Genomic DNA, 15782 nt, shown 5'->3' with positions numbered 1-15782 from the left:
TTGATATATGCGGAAAAAATCTGATGTGTTTCATCATCATAATCAATAATCACTCTATATTAAATGTCATTTTAGATTATTCATCATATTGATAGGATAAAAATGGACTATCTATATATATAATTGCCTTATTCTGTCTGTCTGTCTGTCTGTCATGCTCCAAAATTGTGTCCTTATGGTGACATTGTGTCCTTACGGTGACACAAAGCTGATTGGCCGCTGGGCTCACCATGGCCCCGCCCCCCCACACGGATTGGCTGCTCGCCCAGGCTGCGCCCCCACACGAATTGGCCAGCTGCTCGCCCAGGCTCCGCCCCCCCCACCGATTCTCTCTCGCCCCGGCACCCTGCAGGCATTGGCAACTCGGCCACGCCACGCCCCGCCCCCCTCACGCAATGCACGCTAGCTCTGCCCCCCCCCCCCCCGCGCATTCCCCGAACTGACACGTCACGGAGCCACGACCCCCAGGTGAGTACTGTACCCCCCCCCCAACGGGAGCCCACATCAGCGTACGCCGCCAACCCAGCCGACACTTACCCTCGCATTGCTGGCCTTGCCGCCATATGCTGGTGTGGGCTCCCGTGCGAGCGGGGGACGGGATACGTTGGTAACCATGCTAGCATAGTTACCAGCTGGTAACCATGCTAGCATAGTTATCAGCACATCAAGGTCCTGCAGCGGCGGAAGATCCACACGCACACACATAACAGCACACACACACACATACACACACATCAGATCACACTCACTCTCACAAACACCTCACACACACCTCACACACACATCGCATCCACACACTCACAGCATCCGGCGATATCGCTTGCTTCTCGGCCTCGATACTGTGCTGTTGTGACCTTCCAGGACCTGCCGGAGGATCACATGGCCAGAAGCATGTGGTATCTCCGGATGTTGCGAGTATGAGTGCGTATGTGCAATATCGTCAATGTGTGTGTACGTGAGTGTATGCGATCGGGTGTGTGTGAGTGTATGCGATCGGGTGTGTGAGTGTATGCGATCGGGTGTGTGTCGGTGTGTGTGAGTGTATGCGATCGGATCTGTGAGTGTCGGCAGAGGAGCATGGCGTGCTGGAGGTGCATCAAGGTCCTGCAGCGGCGGAAAATACACACACGCACACACATAACAGCACACACACACACATACACACACAAATCAGATCACACTCACTCTCACACACACATCACACACACATCACATCGCATCCACATACTCACAACAGCCTGGGATATCGCTTGCTTCTCGGCGGCGATACTGTGCTGTGAGCTTCCAGGACCTGCCGGAGGATCACATGGCCAGAAGCATGTGATATCTCCGGATGTTGTGAGTATAAGCGCGTATGTGCAATATCGTCAGTGTGAGTGTGTGTGAGTGTATGCGATCGGGTGTGTGTGAGTGTATGCGATCGGGTGTGTGTGAGTGTATGCGATCGGGTGTGTGTGAGTGTATGCGATCGGGTGTGTGTGAGTGTATGCGATCGGGTGTGTGTGAGTGTATGCGATCGGGTGTGTGTGAGTGTCGGCAGAGGAGCATGGCGTGCTGGAGGAGGCTGGGAGGAGAGAGGTTGATCCTGGGGAAGGCTGGGATGGGGAGGCTGATGCTGGGGACAAAGAGGCTGATGCTGGGATGAGAGAGGCTGATGCTGGGATGAGAGAGGCTGATGCTGGGGACAGAGAGGCTGATGCTGGGGACAGAGAGGCTGATGCTGGGGACAGAGAGGCTGATGCTGGGGACAGAGAGGCTGATGCTGGGGACAGAGAGGCTTATGCTGGGGACAGAGAGGCTTATGCTGGGGACAGAGAGGCTGATGCTGGGGACAGAGAGGCTGATGCTGGGGACAGAGAGGCTGATGCTGGGGACAGAGGCTGATGCTGGGGACAGAGAGGCTGATGCTGGGGACAGAGAGGCTGATGCTGGAGACAGAGAGGCTGATGCTGGGGACAGAGAGGCTGATGCTGGGGACAGAGAGGCTGATGCTGCGGGGAGAGAGGCTGATGCTGGGGACAGAGAGGCTGATGCTGGGGACAGAGAGGCTGATGCTGGGGACAGAGAGGCTGATGCTGGGGACAGAGAGACTGATGCTAGGGACAGAGAGGCTGATGCTGCGGGGAGAGAGGCTGATGCTGCGGGCAGAGAGGCTGATGCTGCGGGTAGAGAGGCTGATGCTGGCGCAGCATGGCGGATGGAGCACGTTTGGGAGTGCGCAGCATGGGAGATGGAGCACGATGGGGGGTGCGCAGCATAGGGGATGGAGCACGATGGGGAGTGCGCTGCATGGGGGATGGAGCACGATGGGGAGTGCGGAGTATGGCGGATGGAGCACGTTTGGGAGTGCACAGCATGGCGGATGGAGCACATTTGGGAGTGCGCAGCATGGCGGATGGAGCACGTTTGGGAGTGCGCAGCATGGGAGATAGAGCACGATGGGGAGTGCGCAGCATGGCGGATGGAGCACGTTTGGGAGTGCGCAGCATGGGGGATGGAGCACGTTTGGGAGTGCGCAGCATGGGGGATGGAGCACGATGGGGAGTGCGCAGCATGGCGGATGGAGCACGTTTGGGAGTGCGCAGCATGGGGGATGGAGCACGATGGGGAGTGCGCTGCATGGCGGATGGAGCACGTTTGGGAGTGCGCAGGATGGGAGATGGAGCACGATGGGGGGTGCGCAGCATAGGGGATGGAGCACGATGGGGAGTGCGCTGCATGGGGGATGGAGCACGATGGGAAGTGCACACCTCCCCCCAACACACACACGCGCGCGCACTGCACAACACACCACACACACACACTGGGAACCACAAACAACTGCCCTACACAGACACCCACACACAGACAACGCTGCACACACAAATATACGCACATACCGCACAACACACACATTGCACAAAACATACCTCCCCCCAAAACACACCACACACACAAACCGCGCAACACACACACAACGCTACAGACACACAGTGCTCCACAAACAACGCAACACACAAACAAGACCGCTCTCACCCCCCATCACACCCAGACAACACCCAGAACATGTACAGAGCCCTACACAAACACTTGGTAACTACACACAACAACATCTATATATATATATATATATATATATATATATATATATATATATATATAACAAAAATCATACATGATCTACGCAATACGTAAATTCTAGAATACCCGATGCGTAGAATCGGGCCACCTTCTAGTAGCTAATATAAAACCCATTTTGAATGCCCTTTATAGACTGACTTACAGTATATAGCATCTGTATATTTTACTAATATCAATATCAGTGATACCATCTAAATAAATTACCCCTCAGTACCCATACATATACCTTTTAAAGGATAAAGCGACAAGTTTTTGTTCCTATTTAATTCCCGCTGCTTCCCTGAGTATTTGTCACTCTGGATGTGGGGAGAGACACCCAGCAAGTGGACTCATGGGAATAATGGAGGCTGAAACACAAAGAGGGGGGGAAACTAGGGGCTCCTGCGCTGACCCTGACACTGGGGGGCCCTGCGCTTGCCCTCAAACCACAGGTACCTATAAAGGTTAGGAGGTGTGGCCCGCCAACGTGCTCCTGTTTCCTAGCCAGGCCCTAGAACTAAATCCCACCACCCACCAATCCACGGAGGGAAAAACAAACACAAAAATAATCAACAAAAGGGGAAACAGGAAAAACAACAACTTATCTTGAGAGGGAATCTTCAGAATATACAGCAACAGTAGTCTGAAGCCACATGCACTGCTGAGCAAGCAACTTCTCCAAGTTAAGCGTATAACCCGCACTGGAGGAGTGAGAGGCCCCACGTTATAAAGGCCCTTAATTACCAGCTGGAGAAAAGGCTCTTCCAACCTGGCAAGGAAACAGAAAAAAACCCTAAATCAAGCCCTTAAAGGGACAGCATCCATTAACATCTGGACGATCGCCGGGCCCTTCTGCACCTGTCCCAGCAGCAGCACCTGAAGGTCCAGACACATCTGTGACAGTATTCCGGTTTGTGCTACTTTAAGTCCGCCATTAGATTCCAGAGATATGGGCCTTTTATTTTTTACAAATTTTTATAGTCTTGACAAGGAAACGTGGCTCACAGGATTCTTTGTGGGAGTGTCATTAGACTGTTACTCATTATTATCCTGTAAACCACGCCCCCTTGGCAAAGACCAAAAACATATCACAAAATAAAAAGTCCCATATCTCTAGAAAAAAAAATGGAATACTCAGGGGAGCAGCGAGAATAAGATAACAGCATAAACTGTTTGACATAGTAAGAAATCCATTTTTAATATCTCACAGTGAACAAATATGTATTTTTATCATTATGCATTTTCTATGCACTGCCATTTGTTTAATTGCCACCTTAAAGCAATATACCTTTTTTTGCCTAAATTGTGCAGAATAGGCAATTATTAAAGGGAATCTGTTATCAGATTTTTGCTATGTAATCTGACAGCAGTATGAGGTAGGGGCAGATACCCTGATTTCATTAATGTGTCAATTAGTTTACGGGGGCAGCAGTTGTGATAGACTCACAATTTTCTCTGCTGTAGTTCTAGCAGACCTCAGTTCTTGGGCTGTGTAATATTCTGCCGACACCACAGCTTTCTGTATACATTGTTTAGTGACAGAGAACTGCTAATCAATGGGGGAGGGAAGATTGGACTAGGAGAACCAAAGCAGTTTGTTCTTGAGGCCAGAGTCACACTTGCGTATGACTCAGCGAGTCTTGCATTGGGATCACCTGGGGTGGCCACATACTCTATGGACAGGAGCTTCTCAACTGCATGTATTTCTATGCAGCTGAGCCGCTCCTTTCCGAGAGTGTGCGGCCATGTCAGGTGATGCCGATGCGAGACTCGCCGAGTCATACACAAGTGTGACTCGGGCCTTAGTGGTAATCTCATGTTGATAAAACACTGATTTTAATTAAGTAATAAAAAACAGACCAGTAAAGGACACATCACTGTAATCCAGCTTTTTTCCCTACATCATGGTGTTTTCCGATTACATAGCAAAAACCTGTTGACATATTCCCTATTAAGAATAATATATAAGGCTTTCTGTTATCCGTTGTATAAATTTGTTTTAGTTTTATGGGTTGTCTGCCATCTTGGCTCTTTTTCTTCTACCTGATATGTAGACTATGTTTCCCATGATACCCCTGACTTTGCCAATGGTGCAGAGTCTCATCACATTGCAAAAAATTCAGTCTAAAGACAGCAGTGATATATCAGTGACAAAACTGCTGTCTACTATCACTGCAAGGTAGTGTATCTTATATGATGCGGCTTTAGGCTCTTTTCTTTGCATTTTGCTAGTGATAGGTTTCTTCCTGTCAGCATATGCAAGCAGAAGGCAGTAGAAAGGTTAATAAGTTGTATTTCAGAGCATACACTGGAAATTAAGCACACAGCACTCAGAAATAGTACAGGCAGTGTGAGATAGGGAAGATTTATAACATTACAGATAATTATACAATGAACACACCTATGATATTAATGCTTTATAGGGCAATATGATGTCATTAGCTGTATGGAGGAGGGGGCATATAAACAAACAAGGCTAGATCTGTTTGGAGGAGGAAGTAACAGTGAGATGCCTGTAGGGATTTGATAGGTAATGGTGTCATCCTGATACAAGTAAAATATATCTTTGTACCGTGTTAGCCAGTAGAGATAAAAAAATTGTTTAAAAGAACAGAAAGTCCTCAGTGGTTGATACCTTTTAATGGTGTCATCCTGTAATTCATAAGTCAGACTCAGATGTCCTATCATGACAGGAGAGTATGTATGTACATACTTGGTGGTAAGGCTTCTTTCACACATCCGGTTTTTGCTGTCAAGCACAATCCAGCGAATTGCGGATAAAACGGATCCGGCGTCGGATCCGTTTTATTCCCCATAGACTTGTATTAGCGCCGGTTTGTGCCAGATGGCTTTGCGTTGCATGCAGCATCTGCCGTATCTGATGAAATTTCTTCGTCCAGCTGCCCAAAAGGACGCAGCATGGAATGTTTTTTGTCCGTCCGGCATGTTGTATAATGGAAGCCTATGGGCACCGGATGCGGTTTTTTGAACTGAGCATGCTCAGTATCACAACAGATCCGTCAAAAAATGGAAGAAACGCATGGAAAAAATTGATGCGATGGATCAGTTTTTTCGCCAGATCGTGCTCGATGGCAAAAAACTGACGTGTGAAAGCAGCCTAAGGCCTCCTTCACACGTCCGTGAAAATCACGCACGTTTTTCACGGACGTGTCAAAGGTGCGTATTGCCCTCCGTGAGCCGTGTTTATGGCACACGTGTGTTCTCCGTGTGTTATCCGTGATAACACACAGAGAACGGGAACTTTCTGCTCACCTGTCCCTGGCATTGCTGTCCGTGGTGCTGATCTTCGGTCTCCGGTCCTGCCGACTCCCCGCTGCTGCTGCTTCCGGCCTGCAGTAGAGTGAGTATTCAATGAGCATAATGAGCGGGGGTCGGAAGCAAGTGACAGCAGCAGCAGAGACAGCAGCGCTGGAGAAGGTGAGTACAGAAATTCTTTTTAATTCACAGGCACGTGTGTTTTCTCTGGTGCGCGTCACACGGATCACATTCGTGCGGTCCGTGTGACAAACGGACATGTCTACATGTGAAGCACACGGGCACACGTATGCTCCACACAGACACACGGTCCATGGTAAAACACGTACGTGAGCGCAGACCCATTGATTTTAATGGGTCTACGTGTGCCCGTGTCTCTGGCACGTGAGGAAACGGACCAAACACGTACCGAAGACACGGACGTGTGATGGAGCCCTAATTCCTTGATTTTCTAATATTTCGGCTACCTATAGTGAATTGCATGGATGCAACTGCGCTGGAATTAAACATATAACACAGCTGAAGTATTGCTGATAAGATTCAATGTGTAAATACAATTCTTTTTTTTTTGCTGGAGTCCTATTATAAACTTCAAAAGTCAAAACAGAAGAAGGAAGAAAATTAAAAATTTATATCAGTAATTTGCTCCAGTTACCATGCTTTGGTTCGTCAAACTTAACAAGTTTGTGGAATATGATCTTGAAGATCCCGCTATAAATTAACCAGCGAATAATTCAAATGTTGTGTTGGATCATGTTTGACTAATTCTGCAAAGTGTGGCATTGCTGCTTACATTGCATAGAGGCACTGCCATCTGTTAGTTGGCTCTCGGAGTGAAGATGTTTTTCCCGTTGACAAGCTAAATCCTAGAGTTTGCCAAGTGCTTGTGTATGTAGAATACAGTGTATATTATACTCTTCCAAGGCCAAAATAATATTTCCAAACAATATTTTGTGCCTCTGTGCAATCACTGTAATCTAAACCATACACCATATTATGTTTATAGGAGTTTTCCAGTCTAAAATGATAAGTCTGTAATTACTCTGTATCACTCTATGTGACTACAGACTTATCAATCCTCCCAGCGCACACACTGTGCGCTGCAAGGATTCGCCGGTTTCAGGGAACAGAAGCCATGTGATCACAATTTTGTGATATGCATGTTCCCTGCCAAAACCCGACTAGTGGGTGCAGCCTCACACCCATTCCATACACTTGTATTGCTCGAGGCTGCGCCCACTAGTCAGGTTCTGGCCGGGAACATGCATATTGCACAATAATGGTCACGTGACTGCCATTCCTGGCTCAGAAACCAGCAAATCCTCGCAGCGCACAGTGTGTGCACTAGGAGGATTCATAAGTCACATAGAGTAACATAGACCAGACAACCCCTCTAATGTCATCCTGCAAATATTAGAAATGAAATTGCTTGTTTTCTCTAGTCTGTAAGTCAAATAACTTTTATATCAAGGGCATATATACCATAAAGGCCCTTTGGTCCATAGAACCCTCGGTGATGAGACCTGGTCTCAAGGCCGAGACAAGGTATTTTGATGCCCTAGGCGGATGAGGTCTATGGCGCCCTCCCCCCAAATGAACCCTTAGCACACATGTCAAGGATTGGGTCAAAGAATAAGGTGCAGGACCCCAAAAATAACTCCCCCAATGGTCAAGTAATAAGCTCTGATGATAACATATACTAGAATTGTTACCTGTTTCACAAAAAAATACCAGTAAAAGTGATTTCAGAATTAGATATTGAATCATTCATTGCTTGCAGACCATTTACACAATTCCGTGGGAAAATAGCTATATTCATCCCTGACATCTTATATTTCACCAGAACCACTATTAGTACATTAATGCATCAGCAGAATCTTCATCAGTACATGAATACAACACATAGAACCACTTTCATTAAATCAATACAACACCAGTGCCATCATCAGTACATGAACACATCACCAGAACCACCATCAGTACATGAATACATCACCAAACTTAGTACATGATGTTGTTCCTCTTACAGCCGACAGAGCGCCCAGCTGTAACAAGAACAGAGCATTTCTCCTGATCAGAGCAATGCTGCTCTGAAAAGGAGAAATAAATGAACAGTCAGACTGCTGATCCTTATAGTCCCCTAAGGGGACCAGTATAATGAAAAAAGAAAAAAAAAATTCCAAACGCCAAAATTACGTTTTTTGGTTGTCACAAATTTTGAGCAAAATGCAATAACAAGCAATCAAAGCAAAGCATCTGCACAAAAATTGTACCGTTAAAAACATCAGCTTGAGGTGCAAAAAATAAGCCATCACTGAGCCCCATATGCCAAAAAATTAAAATGCTACAGGTCGCGAAATTTGGCAGAAAAAGTGGGTCACTTATTTTGGACAAACCTGATTTTTTTTCAACCCCTTAGATAAACGTAATCCTATACCTGTTTGGTGTCTATGAACTCGTACCGACCTGAGACATCACACTGATACATCAGTTTTACCATATGGTGAACACGGTGAATAAAATACCCCCAAAACAATCATGTAATTTTTCCGCAGTTGGATTTTTTTTTTCCCTTTTTTCAGTACAGTACATTATATGGTAGAACTTATGGTTTCATTTAAAAGTACATCTCATCCTGCAAAAAACAAGCCCTCATATTGTAAGATTGACATGAAAACAAAAAAGTTACAGCTCTCGGAAGAAGGGGAGCAAAGTACAAAAACGAAAAACGGAAAATCACCAGTCATGAAGGAGTTAAGCGACTTGACAGGTTCCCCTTAAATGATTGTGACCTTGAAGTGTTTCTCCAAGTTAAAAAAAAAAACAACCTTCGAACATAGGAAGATCATATCATGTTCAGTAACTTATCCAGATTTTATTTCACGCCATAAAACTTCTTTATCTCAGAGCATCTGTAGTTTGGGCTGAAGGCAGCATAAGGTTTTATATTCCTGGAGTCCCTTTCGTCAATTGAGGTCACATCTTAATTCAGGTCAATGGGGACATATGCAGAATGAATACAGATTGAGAGCCGCAGAGAAGGCAGCAGATGTCAGAACTTTAACACTTACACTACGACCAGTATGAAAGTAATGGAATAGCTTTAACTTTTGGTGTACTTTGCACATATGTTACATTAGTGCTTCTTATGCATTGTGATTTTGTGACCTTCCCGAGCTTAGATCAGCATTTTTGCCCGCCATCTCAGGTAGCACACAATGATGTCAGAGTACATTATGCCAGATGACACACTCAGTTTGCCCCTTCACTGAATTTCCTATGTATCAAAACTTCCTGAAATTGGAGGAACCTGGTAAATAACACTCAGTATAATTTGAACGCTAAAGACTAGAGGTTAAATTTCTTAGACTCCTATGATGTACATTTTCGTCACATGCTGCTAAGGAAAGTATGAACCTTGCTCAGGAGCTGATCCCGCTTGAAAATGAATCTAAACACCAGAATTTTCCTTTTTTGGTCAATGCACTTCCCATAAAAAGTATTAAATAGTCATTTATACCCCAAAACGGCATAAATAAAAACATCAGCTCATGGCACAAAAAAACAAGCCCTTCATGAATGCCAAAAACTTCAGACATTCTTTAGACATCTTTATCACTACTAAAAAATAAAAAAATAAAAAAGTTTGGAATTGCCATAATTATATTGACCTGAAAGATTATGTTGTCACTGATAATTTTTACAACATGTAAATGCTGTGAAAAGAAATTCCTGCTTCTTCCCACAAAAAAATAGTGGAATTGTGGTGACTTTTTGGAATGCCACCATATTTCATTTTTTTTCCTATTTTTCAGTACAGAGTATGATAGTGTCCTTCAAACCTGCAACTTGTCCCCCTAAAAAGAATTCCTCATATGGCTATCAAGGAAAACATATCAAAGTTATGACTCCCTGAACAAGCCAAAGAAAAACAAAAGAGCTAAAATGAAAAAAATTCCCAGGTCCTTAAAGAAGACCTGTCACCAGGAAAAAAATGTCAAGTTTTAGTTGTTGTTATAACTTACCGTATATTGTTTCTCTATTTATTTTTTTTATTCTTTCTAAATCAGCCAGAGATAATGGCCCTCATATTTAGTGTGTGAGAGAACAGAATTCATTTTGTTCTTACAGTGTCCATCCGTTCTTATAGAGTCCATCTTGTTTAATAACTAATGATGTCATAGGGTTCGTCTAGCAGTGATGGGCGGGAAGATTTTACATTTCTGTTCACACCCCTACTGCTTTTGTTGGTGCATAATTCAGAGGGACCTTGTCCTTTGTCTGTGATCCTATATAAACTGGTCACCTGTTCTAATAAAGGAGAATTCTTTGAGTAAACTATAGTAAGCGTGTGTGGTGTATTGACTTCTCGAGCGCTCGTCAAACAAATCTTATTAATTTGGAGTTCAAGAGGCATAGAAGAAGTGTATTTCGCTCACAAGTGCTATTTTTTAGGTTCTTTTAGAAGTGGTCATTGTTCACTGGATGCTATAGGTGGGTGTTTTTAGGCTGCGTTGCATAATTATTCTGTGAACACCCCCACTTAGTAAAGATCAGAAAAAGTAGCAGTAAGTAAAAAGGGCCAAATCTCTGGAACCAAAACGTGAATTTACAAAAAAAACCCCACCAATGTCTAATTGTGGCTTAAGACTTCCATAGTGGATCCATCCTGAAAATGGAAGGACAGGGTTCCTTTCACCATTTCTCCAGCACAGTAAAGCACCCACTTCTCTTTTCAAGGAAATGGGCAGCACGGTAGTTTACTGGTGCTTGGAAGCTTCACTGAGTAGAAAAAATGCCAAAGGGACCCAGGGACAATTGTGCAACCTGCTACAGCTATTTAAAAATGTTATAAGAAAAAAAGAGGTACATTTGTAAGAAAAGAGAACCTGTCACCATGAATATGCAGCCCAATCTGCAAGCATCATGTTATAGAGCAGGAGGAACTTAGTAGATATATAATTTTGTCAGGAATGAGTCAGTAAAACCTGTGATTTCATCATTTAATCCTTTGCTCTTTGTGGGACTTTCCGTCCAGTGGACGGTGCTATCATTGATTGACAGCTATTTCTGTATGCACTTTTATACAAAGAAAACTGTCAGTCACTGATAGAACCACCCACTGGACCAAAAGTCCCAGAAAGAGCAGAGGATTAAATGATGAAATTGCATGGTATACTGAATCTCTTCCTAAAAAACAATGTATCTACTAAACCCTCCTGCTCTATAACACGATCCCCACAGATTGGACTGCATTTTCATGGTTACAGGTTCTCATTAGTGATGGGTGAGCATGCTTGTCAATGCTCGTTCCTGGATTGAGCATCAGGTTGCTCTGACATGACTAGAGTACCGAGCATAATGTAAGTCAATGGGAAACTCAAGCATTTTGAAACTTAGAATCCCGTGGCTCGATCGAATAACGAGCTGTGGTGTGAGGACGCTCACCCATCATCATTAGTTCCCATATAAAGTACTGTACATTTACAATTTTTAACCTAACCTGAGATTTCAAAGGCCATCAACCTAAAGGGGGCTTTACACGCAACAGCATCGCTAACGACATATCGCTGGGGTCACGGAATTCGTGATGCACATCTGGCCTCTTTAGCGACGTCGTTGCGTGTGAAACATACGAACGACTGCTAACGATCAAAATTACTCACCTAATCGTTGATCGTTGACACGTTGTTCTAATCCCAAATATCGTTGCTGTTGCAGGACGCTGATTGTTCGTCGTTCCTGAGGCAGCACACATCGCTACATGTGACACCCCAGGAACGAGGAACAAACCGTACCTGCATCCTCCAGCAACGAGGTGGGTGTCACTTTCTTTCGGCTGCTTCTCCGGTCCTCCGCTTCTATTGGATGGCTGTCGTGTGACATCGCTGTGATGCCGCACAAAATGCCCCCTTAGAAAGGAGGCAGTTCGCTGGCCACAGCGACGTCGCTAGGCAAGTAAGTCTGTGTGACGGGTCCGAGCAATATTGTGCGCCACGGGCAGCGATTTACCCGTGACGCACAACCGACGGGGGCGGAAGCTTTCACCAGCGACATCGCTAGCGATGTCGCTGCATGTAAAGCAGCCTTAAGCCTGTGTTGTGTTCAATTATGTATTTGAATCCTTAAAGTGTCCTTTATAGACATGATGTAACTAGGAGTAGCCTCAAAACCAAAAAGTAAGACTAGAAAATTGGGTAAAATGGCTCTTTCATAACATGTATGGATCTCTGGACACCTCTAGCAATGTCATATCCCTTCAGGAAACACATTAACCTTGATGCAATCTTTTTCCTAATAATTTCTATATTATTCCGTCTCAATGTTCCACACATAATAACTGGAAAAATATGATGTAATAGTAAACTAACACCAGTACTTTTGATTGTTTCTTACAGAGGCCGCTGAGGGAACTTCAGGCCTCGGTGGAGGAACAGGCACCATGGGCCTCAGTGCTCGATATGGACCCCAGTTCACCCTGCAGCATGTCCCTGACTACAGGCAAAATGTCTACATACCAGGCAGTACTTTGACACCAACCAACGCTGGAGGAAAACGTGACGGAAAAGGGGGTGGAAATAAGAAGAAATCTGGCAAGAAGGATAAGAAGTAACCAACTTTATTAAAGAGTTTGCTGTACACCAACAGGGCAGAATTATTTGAACACTTCCCTATGTGAAAAACATAAAATATTAGGGCAAAGTTGAATGTCATCTTTGGACACATAAGAAAATCAATGGCTTGAATGTGTCATTATTAAAGCTGGGTGCAGAATGTCCTCTCAATTCGTGGATTCTTCTTTTGCTTCCAGCTCTGATAATGAGGACATAATTCTAAGCCTCGGAAACAAAGTGCCCTGTCAATATTAGCTAAGATTTTGTATTAGTGCAAGATAATTTCACGATGATATGCACTCTTTTTACAAGCTGTTAAAATTTGATTTGCTTCCACACCGACACCTTGTGGAACTTCTTCCATTGTATATAATTCCAGCAAAGTAGTTATTTATAATTTATAAACATTCAGGTATTCGAGGGCAATTCTCGGCTTTTTACCCATTTTCCATTTTGTTTGACTATCTATTGGCAGTGATCAAAAAAATAAAAAAAAGAATTGTATGGCTTAAAAATCCTTGGGTAAGCGAAAATATGTGACCTGAATGAAACAAAATATTAATTGGGTCTTAAAAACTGGATCATAAGGATATAAACCCAACGGCAGCATTTTTCTAGACTCAACGCCATTCTTTAGAATATGACCAGAGAGTATTTGTAAGAAAGTTTTAAAGCATGGGGACTAAATACTACTGATGTTACTTTATGGGTCAAATTCTCATGAATCTTGTTTCAGTTTCTAAAATAGTTGCATCCAATACGTAAAGTAAAAAGAAAAAAAGTTCCACAACTTTTTGTTTCCTAAAATATGTAAAAAACCGCTAAATATTTATGTAGTGATCGTACAACTACTACTTATAAAGAGTGTCAATGGTCTTGTGCAGTACTTATTTTAATACTGTACTTATTGATGTTTTTGTTCATTTTCTATGAGAAGACTATGTTGGAGATTTTTGTTTCCCCCCCTGATTATGGAGTGAGATTATTCACATAATTCAATGTACATGGAAACACTAACGGAAAGTTCCTATTTTGTTTTACGACAAGATGGACTTTTTACACTTCTGCACAAAGAAAAATGCATGTCTAATTTTCACAAATTGTCTGCAACTCCACCAGACATAGGGAATTTGTTGCATGTAATCAGCATGGGGGATATTCATTCTTTATATAGAATGGTAAAAAGTAAACCTGTCTAGTTAAGGTCAAGATGTGTAGGGTTAAGAAGAACTGTAGATTCACCGGGGGAGGAGATTATGACGCATACTTGCCAAGAATATTACAATTTTAACTTGTACATAAATTACATTTTTCATTTTATTAATATTATAAAAATGATACAAACATTTCTGAGGCTGAAGTCGACCATCATTAAAAAAAAGTACTAAGCAACATCATTAAAAAAAGTACTAAGCACCATCATTAAAAAAAGTACTAAGCACCATCAGGTACATGGTTAACAATGCTTAGAAACCGATAAAGAAAAAAAAAAGCAAAGAACAGATACTAAAAATTGTTACATAAAATAAAAAAAAGTTAAAAAGTTCAGCAAGGTTTTTTTAATTTTGTACAGTTACAAAAAAATAATTGACTAGAGGAGAAACCCTATATTTTAATAAAACAATTGCGTAATATTTTCCTACATTAGGCATGATAGATAATAGGCCTTTCTTTATAACCACCCATGGCCTAAATATAATCCTGGGCAAAATTTTAATTTTGGATCTAACCAGCTCAAGGTTTAACAGCCAAAACCTATATAGAAAATCTAGTGCAATCCAGAAGTTGAATGTATAAATCTGATTACTTAAAGAATTTTCAAGAACAAATGAGTAAAATCACCACCACCACCAAACTACATGGGCTATTATTTCTGGTTCTAAGCCTAGCAATCCAAAAGGAACCTATAAAAAAAATGACTGTTCAAGTTTTTGGATCATAAATGATGATGATGTTTCTCCTCTGATATAATAGCATAGTCATTCAGTAGAAGAAAATCATGTTTTTTTGGCTAGGATCTTTATCATTAAGTCTACTTATGTCAACGGTGACCTACGTAACCGAGTATAAAGCTAGAATTTTTGGGAACAAACACAATTATTCATGACCCTCCTTCTAATCTCTCTTGTAATAGTAACCATTCCCGCTGCTTGTAATACTATTAACTAATGCAGTCATGTGAGTCTTTTAGCAGTAGATACATTTTTGCTATTTTTTCCTTTCTATTGAAGAATCAGAAGGTTATGTCATTGTAGAAAATGCTATTGTCTTGTAAGAATTAAGTGCTTTTCTCATCCCTGTAGCTAACTTGTGGACAGCAGTATTTTAATATTCTCCTATCTTTCTGTGTGGTTTGTGATATCAATGTACATGAGTTGAAATGCATCTGTCCTTTTGTGTCTAATACTGAATTATACCTACATATTATATAAAAATATATATATATATATATATATGCTTATTCCCCTCCCTGTATCCATATAGACCCATGTCACTGCATTACATGCAAGTTTTATACTCTGTTTTTTATATTGCTTTCTTTCTTTGGGAAAAAAAAAATAAATAAAATGTTTTCTTCAATTTGTTGGCGTGTGGAGGTTTTCATTACTATGGCTTGCATTACACAAAGCACAGATAAGAAGTCTTATATTCTTAGAGAGATTGCCGTCTGGTTAAGCCTGTTAGACTTGACCCATATTTCCTTAATGATTTTGCGTCTCCTGCTGATGGCACTGCAGCCGCTTCTCCATGAAATCAGACAGAAAGCAGAAACAGAGCGCAACATTATTCTTT

At 42.8% G+C, this 15782-nt stretch overlaps 1 protein-coding gene across 1 annotated transcript in view; it reads left to right on the top strand.

Moving 5' to 3' along the window:
* LOC142302305 (protocadherin gamma-A10-like) overlaps nucleotides 1-15569 on the top strand; it is a 608756-nt gene extending 593187 nt beyond the window's left edge. Inside the window, exon 7 of the mRNA XM_075343369.1 lies at nucleotides 12774-15569. Coding sequence (XP_075199484.1) covers nucleotides 12774-12988 — 215 coding nt within the window. The 3' untranslated portion in view covers nucleotides 12989-15569. The remainder of the gene's footprint in view (nucleotides 1-12773) is intronic.
* Nucleotides 15570-15782: the final 213 nt, after the last annotated feature.

Source organism: Anomaloglossus baeobatrachus, chromosome 4 (genome assembly GCF_048569485.1).
Source record: "Anomaloglossus baeobatrachus isolate aAnoBae1 chromosome 4, aAnoBae1.hap1, whole genome shotgun sequence".
Classification (NCBI taxonomy): Eukaryota; Metazoa; Chordata; class Amphibia; order Anura; family Aromobatidae; genus Anomaloglossus; species Anomaloglossus baeobatrachus.
The sequence above is the reverse complement of the archived record's forward strand: the minus strand, read 5'-3'. Positions and strand labels throughout refer to the sequence as shown.